We start from the raw sequence: 8,102 nt of genomic DNA, 5'->3' as shown, positions 1-8,102 counted from the left end.
TTCATACTAGCAAGCATGGAATGCTAAAATGTATACTCTAAATCTATTGAGAGGGATCCATGAAGAAAGCTTTCTTAGAGTACCTATATACTGTTACAACTTGGAGAAGAAGAATTCGAGGACGGTTACACATATAAAGACGAGTGATGAAAACAAATTTGAATATTTTTTCATGGCTATAGGTTGCGCGGTAATATATTTCATATAACTACTTCTTTATATTTAATGTCCATACACGTGCGTTTGCTTTAATTAGATTATTAATTACTTTTTAGGTTCGAGCATTTTAAAGATGCTTGTGTCCTATTATTATCATTGATGGCACACACCTTAAAGGGAAATACTTGGGCACCATGTTCCTAGCAGTAGGCATGGATGGTAATAACCAAATCCTTCATATTGGATTTAGTGTTTGGAAAACTGAAAATGAAGAGTCATGGATTTGGTTTCTATCAAGACTTAATGAATGTATTGGAGACATGCCATCTTTGGCTATTATATCAGATAGAGCCAATTCAATTGAAATGGCCATTCAAGTCATATTCCCGAATGCATATCACAGACTTTGTTGTTGCCATTTGTTGATGAATATGAGAAAGAAGATCGGCAAGCAAGAGAGAACAAAGATTTTATTTTGGGAGGATGCAAAGGCATACCGAGAGTCTGATTTCAAGGAAAGCTTGAGTAGGCTACATTGTAGACTAAACGATGATTGTCAGACATGGATAGAAGAATCGGTAACGAGATATGGGCAAGGTCGTTTTTCCGCGTGGTTCGATACAATGTTATGACATGAAACAGTGTCGAGTCCGTCAATGCATTATCAAGAGACTCAAGGAAACTACCGATAACAATGTTGATCGATTTCTTCCAAGTAACTATGCAACAATGGTGGTGTCAGTGACGTAATGTTGGAGGTAAATGTTTCCCTATATTGTAATAGTTCAATCATAATTGTAGCGTAATTTACTATGCATGACAACGTATACGTAAATGTTTGTTATAGCTGAAAGCAAAAAAGATGTCACCAAGTATGTTGAGAAGGTCATCGATAAGAGGATCAAAAAATCATCTGGTTTTCGGGTATACCAGATTGATCAAAGCATATATGAGGTGCCTGGCCAAATGAAAAATGGTATAGTAAACTTGGAAAGTCATTACTACACGTGTGAGAAATGGCAATTGTCGGGTATACCTTGTACTCATGCTATGGCGGTATTCAAGGAACTGAGATATCAACACTACAGTGCATGGGTGTCATCGTACTTCACAATGGAAACATATCATTCAACATATGCAGAGGTTGTGTTTCCTATGCCAGTTCCAGCTAAATACGAAGAACCGGATGAAGTATTTGTTCTTTTGCTAACATTGATGGCCAAACAACAAATCGGGCGACCTAAAAACCATAACTGTATCCTGTCCCAGGGTGAAGGTCCGATTTAGAAAAAATGTAGTCATTGCCAAAGGATCGGCCACACAAGCAGAAACTGTGATGCTCCGTTTCCCATAGAGTAAACAAAAGGCGAATCTTCAAGTAGGACCAAGCCAAATGGCAAAAATAATGTTCAGTTCTAAGAGTAGACATACTAGTAAAAAAAAGGTAGCTGACACTATGATATTGTTGGTTTAAAAAACTCATAGTGATGTATGTACGATGTCCTAATATTGTTTTAAGGATAAACTTGTTTTTGCTACATCTTCAAAAGACAATTGTTTTTAAACATTAACAAAAAAACCATTAGTCAAACATTAGCGTAATATGCAACATCTATGTAACACCCGACTCCCAGGTATATGATTTTACAAACTTTATGCTCATTTAAGAAGGTCTAGTCGACGAGTTGGTGCCCCGACTCGCCGTATAGGTGTGGGTTTGGTCACGCGATTTAAGTGACCAACTCGGCGATCCGGTAGACCCGACTTGACGAGTTAGAGCTGGAATGAGAAACCCTAAATCTTCGGGGTTTTGCACCCTATTTAAGTGTCATTTGGCCCTCTTAGCCTCCCTTACAGCCCCTTTTTGAGTCCAGAAACCCTAAATCGCTATTACTCTTCATTGCGAGTGATTTTAAGCATGGAAGGTGGATTGTGGTGAGAAGATGTCACACCCCCAAACCAGAATGGCGGAAACATTTGGGGGTGGGTGACTTAACGTAGTACCATAACAGTTGAATATTGTAAAGAAAGTAACACAACCATCATAAATATAATAAAAACTTACATTGTTTGCGAGTAATACATGTTTCAAAAGAATATTACAAATATGATGATTTAAAATGTTTTGACAATGGACGCCTTAGCGTTTCTTCTCCAAAAGCTGATGGTTACCTGTATTACTGATTCCCTGAGAAATACAAGTAGTTTTGAAAAAGTGTCAACAATTAAGTTGGTGAGTTCACAAGAGTTTTGTACTGAAAATTTGTATGCCCTTTTAGTAAAAATAACTGAACGTGTTTTCCAGAAAACCCAACATTTTCTATATATAACTTGAAAAGATCCAACGACTAGTATTGCAATAGTATCTTTTGTGCTCAAATGGTGAATGTGTATTTGTACTCAATAATGTATTTTAAGTATGCATCAAAAGTTCTCGTAAATCAAATTTGTTTTAATACTTCCGTGTGAGTTTTATAACCATGCTATTGACCCAGACTGCCTGTAACAACGGTCTTCAGGCGTTGTAGTGTTATGACGTTTGTCACCCCAGACCTGCCGGTCTAACTGTAGCTAACAGTTCAGGTGCGAGATTGTCAATCCCGTATAGATCTATACACAAGTATCACGCTATCCCTCCAAGAGATTATGGTTTATATTACAGGACTTAAAATGCATACTTGTGAGTACGTTGAAGTTGAATATCTCACAACACTTAGTATTAATAGATTTACGAAAAGAAAAGTCTATATTTCGTGTAGATGAAAGTATTTCATTTTTCACAATGTTTACGTAAGATGTAATGAATAACCCGTAAACTATACCCATTATAGTTTATTAAAATCATGTTCCATTTGATAACATCAAATTTGTGTAATATCAACTTTGCATGTGAAGTGTAATATTAGTATAAATGTTGTTTATTATCCATAACGAAAATCTAGATAAAGTATTTGAAAACATTTCTAACGACGTGTATTTTAAATATGAGTTTATCTCGTGTTTCACTTGTATTTCCCCTCCCCCACTAAAACATGAAAAATACGTGAAAATGTAGGGGTATGAACTCACCTGATAGATTGAAGAAGGTGAGACGAAAACTGGGCAGAACTTTGACTGGAAAAGTTGATTTTTCTCGGGATTCTCGGGAATCTCGGGAGCGTAAATCTTCCTTCGGGGCTTGGGTATGAAAACCGGGGCTTCGGGATATTTCGTGCATGCAAAACGGGGTAAAACGCAAGAAAAAGGAGAGAAAATGAGCAATTTATCCGGAACCCTCGCATCCCTTTTATAGGGGCTGGGAACCCTCGGTACGCGGGGCGTACCTCCGGGTTACGCGGGGCGTACCGGACGTCATGCATGACCGCTTCTTCGACTGCCGGACTTCGGACGGGACGGCGTAGAGGCGTAGGGAGCGACGTGGACGATCCGGAGCCTAGCATCCGAGTACGATGGGCGTACGAGGGTACGCTGGGCGTAAATCCTCTCGGTTTGTGCACCTCGAACTTGTAAAATCCATATCTTTCTCATACGAGCTCCGATTTTTACGTTCTTTATATGCACGCGTAGGTGGAAATATACTCTACAACTTTCATTTAGACTTCGTTGGCTAGTTTTGAATTTATTTTTAATTATATATTTTTAACAGGCCAGGACACGATAAGTTCGTTAAAAATACGTAACTTCTTCATCCGACGTCCGTTTTCGTTAGACTTTTCGCTGTTGCACTACTATTGTTGAGATCTTTGATTCTCATTTAGGTTGTTTCGGCTAGAAATTGCTCGATCTCTATTTCGAGTTTTTAGCTGTCCACCGCTATCCCGAAACTTCGAAAAATCATAACTTCCTCATACGAAGTCAGATTTGGGCGTTCTTTTTATGTATGTTCACGGTTTAACGTTATCTACGACTTTCGTTTAGATACCTAAGGCTAAAAAGTATTTTATTGAAGTTTCACTTTTTACGGTTAGCAGTGTTTTACCGGGTGTGTCGTGGATTTTCGATTGGTCATAACTCCTTCGTTATAACTCGGATTTGAGTGTTCTTTATGTTTTTGGAAACCTTGGCACAATATCTACCACTTTATGTATCCCAATTAAGATTTCAAAACACTTCATTTTTTACGCTAATTTTTATTGATTTCAAATAGTTCCTTATACTTGACTTTTCGAATGTTACATTGACTTGAAAAATATCGGGTTGTCACATCATCCCCCCGTTAGAGGAAATTTCGTCCCGAAATTTAATCTAAGGTAGAGTTCTAGGAAAAAGATGCGGGTACTTATGTTTCATCTGATCCTCGCGTTCCCAGGTGTATTCAGGTCCTCGCTTGGCGTTCCATCGGACCTTTACAATGGGTATGCGACTTTGTTTATTTCTTTTAATTTCCCGATCCATGATATCTACCGGCTCTTCCACGAATTGGAGACTCTCGTTGATTTCAATTTCGTCTAGAGGGATAACGAGGGTCTCATCGGACAAGCACTTCTTTAAGTTCTATATGTGAAAGGTAGGGTGCACATTATTAAGTTCCTGCGGTAATCGAAGTTTGTATGCCACCGGGCCGATCCTGGCAAGGATCTCGAACGGTCCGATATACCTTGGGTTTAGTTTCCCACGCTTCCCGAAACGTATTAATCCCTTCCAGGGTGAGACTTTTAGTAGTACCCGGTCCCCAACCTGAAATTCCAAGGGTTTCCTTCTTTTAACCGCATAACTCTTTTGTCTGTCTCTTGAAGCCTTCAGTCGTTCTCGGATTTGAACAATCTTCTCTGTAGTTTCCCTTATGATTTCTGGGCCAGTGAGAGTGTTGTCGGTTGCTTGTCCTCTTGCTAGTTGCGTGTCACCCACTTCAGCCCAGCACAGAGGTGATCTGCACTTACGGCCGTAGAGGGCTTCGAATGGGGCAACCTTGATGCTAGTGTGATAGATATTGTTGTACTAGAACTCGACCAATGGTAAATGGGTGTCCCACGCTTTACCAAAATCGATCACACAAGCTCTTAGCATATCTTCTAAGGTTTGAATGGTTCTTTCACTCTGACTGTCAGTCTGTGGATGATAGGCGGTACTCATGTCTAGCCTCGTTCCTAGGGATTTCTGTAGTGACTGCCAGAACCTCGAGGTGAATCTACTATCTCGGTCCGAGATAATGGATATTGGTATACCATGCAGTCGTACAATCTCTTTGATGTATGTTCTGGTTAGCATTTCCAGTTTATAAGTTTCTTTGATTGGTAGGAAGTGCGCAGATTTGGTTAACCTGTCGACGATCACCCAGATGGTGTCGAGTCCGCTTGCCGTCTTGGGCAACTTGGTTATGAAGTCCATGGTTATCCGATCCCACTTCCACTCGGGTATTTCCGGTTGTTGCAACAATCCCGAGGGCTTTTGATATTCCACCTTGACCTTGGCGCAAGTCAAACACTTGCCTACATAGGTAGCAATTTCGGCTTTCATGTTCGGCCACCAATACAGTTTCTTGAGGTCCAAATACATCTTATCTGAACCGGGATGTATGGAGTATCGTGTCTTATGGGCTTCGTCCATGACAACATCTCTGAATCCTCCAAACTTTGGCGTCCAGATCTGATTCATGAAATAACGAACTCCGTCACCCTTGACTTCAAGATTCTTATCCATTCCTCTTAAGGCTTCCCCTGCCACATTTTCGGATTTCAGCGCTTCTATTTGGGATTCCTTAATTTGTGTGGGCAGGTGTGAATGGATAGTCATGGTTAAGGATTTCACTCGGCGGCCCGAGTATTCCTTTCGGCTGAGGGCATCAGCTACTACATTAGCCTTCCCGGGATGATAACGAATTTCGCATTCGTAATCGTTTAGTAGTTCTACCCACCGTCTTTGTCTCATGTTGAGTTCCTTTTGATTGAGGATGTGTTGAAGGCTTTTATGATCGGTGAAGATTGTACATTTCGTGCCGTAAAGGTAGTGTCTCTAGATCTTTAGAGCGAAGATGACGGCTCCTAGTTCGAGATCGTGCGTCGTATAATTGACTTCGTGCGTCTTGAGTTGCCTCGAGGCGTATGCAATGACCTTCCCTCGTTGCATCAGGACACATCCAAGTCCTTGGTTTGACGCATCACAGTAGACCACGAAGTCTTTTGTTCCTTCTGGAAAAGATAGTATGGGTGCACTACATAGGGCTCACTTTAGTGTTTGGAATGCAACGTCTTGTTTTTCTCCCCAGTTGAAGGTTACACCCTTCTGAGTCAGGGTGGTAAGTGGCTTAGCAATCCTTGAGAAGTTTTGTATGAACCTTCAGTAATACCCGGCGAGGCCTAAGAATTGTCGGATTTCCGTTGGAGTCCTTGGAGTTGTCCAGTCCTCGATTGCCTTGATTTTGGAAGGGTCCACATGTATCCCTTCCTTGCTGACCACGTGACCTAGGAAATCTAGTTTCCGTATCCAAAATTCGCACTTTGAGAATTTTTCGTATAGCTTCTCTGTCCTTAATGTTTCCAAGACTTGTCGGAGGTGTTGGCTGTGTTCCTCCCTGCTCTTTGAATAGATGAGTATATCATCTATGAATACGATCACAAATTTGTCTCGGAAAGGACGACATACTCGGTTCATCAGGTCCATGAACACGGCCGGTGCATTAGTCAATCCGAAGGGCATCACTACGAACTCGTAGTGACCATAGCGAGTTTGAAATGCCGTTTTGGGAATGTCTCCTTCCAGGACTCGCAGCTGGTGATATCCAGACCTTAAATCGATCTTTGAGAAGTAGCCCGCTCCTTGTAGTTGGTCGAACAGATCGTCTATGCGCGGTAAAGGATATCGGTTCTTGATCGTGAGTTTGTTCAGTTCCCGATAATCGATGCACATGCGGAAAGACCCGTCCTTCTTCCTTACGAATAGAACTGGTGCTCCCCACGGTGAGAAGCTCGGTCTGATGAATCCCTTGCTTAGAAGCTCGTTCAGCTGGCTGGATAACTCCTGCATTTCAGCCGGTGCTAGACGGTATGGCGATTTCGCTACTGGGGTAGCTCCGGGAATTAAGTCGATCCTGAACTTGACTTGACGTTCCGGTGGGACTCCTGGAAGATCCTCTGGGAAAATGTCGGGGAAATTGCAGACTTCTGGAATATCTTTAATGTCTTTCACTTCTCGTTTCTTGTCTACCACGTGGGCTAGAAAGGCATGATATTCCTTGCGAAGGTATTTTTTGGGCTTTGACGCAAGAGATGATTTGTAAATTTGTATTGGGTTTGTCACCATAAATGACGAGGGTTTTGCCACTTGGCAGATTGAGGCGAACGGCCCTTTCATGACAAAGTATATCGGCATGGTGAAGGCTTAACCAGTCCATACCAATGATGACATCAAAACTTCTTATAGTAATTGGCATAAGATTGATTTGGAACGAGTGTTCATTTAAATTTAACGTACAGCCTATGTACATGTCGTTTGCGCTTTCCGTTTTACTGTTTGCCATTTCTACCGTGAATATTTTATTGAGTGCTTGGGGTTTTTGATTAAGTAAGTGTTTGAATTTATGACTCACGAAACTTCTCTCCGCACCACAGTCAAAGAGTATGCATGCATAAATGTCGTTGTGGAGAAACGTACCCGTAACCACCGTGGGATCGGCTATTGCTTCGTTCTGCCCTATTGCCAGCACTCTTCCTACACCGCCAGCATTCTTTGTCTTAGGGCGATCCCTCTTGAAGTGCCCAGTTTCTCCACACTCATAACATGCCTGGCTTACTCCGGTACTAGGAACTTGGGTGATTGGTCGCGCTGGTGCCTTACAGAAACGGGCAGTGTGCCCTTTTCTGTCGCAGTTTTTACAGTGCATCTCTCGGCAATTACCGTGGTGATGGTAATTACATTTGTTGCACTTTGGCATATTCCCAGCATATTGTTTTGTCGGTGCGGGGGTAGCAGGAACAGTAGTGGGGGTTGTGGCGGCATGGACTGCT

The 8,102-nt window shown here is 41.7% G+C and overlaps 1 protein-coding gene across 1 annotated transcript; it reads left to right on the top strand.

Annotated features, from left to right (window-relative positions):
• The first annotated feature begins 371 nt into the window (after positions 1-371).
• On the top strand, positions 372-1,446 carry LOC145130456 (uncharacterized). The gene is made up of 2 exons (XM_079065254.1): positions 372-756; positions 1,007-1,446. Exons 1-2 carry the CDS (start codon positions 372-374, stop codon positions 1,444-1,446), a joined length of 825 nt encoding a protein of 274 aa, XP_078921380.1.
• Positions 1,447-8,102: the final 6,656 nt, after the last annotated feature.

Source organism: Lactuca virosa, chromosome 8 (genome assembly GCF_052849685.1).
Source record: "Lactuca virosa cultivar CGN04683 chromosome 8, Lactuca_virosa_CGN04683_v6, whole genome shotgun sequence".
Taxonomy (NCBI): Eukaryota; Viridiplantae; Streptophyta; class Magnoliopsida; order Asterales; family Asteraceae; genus Lactuca; species Lactuca virosa.
This window is presented reverse-complemented; position numbering and strand designations above follow the sequence as displayed.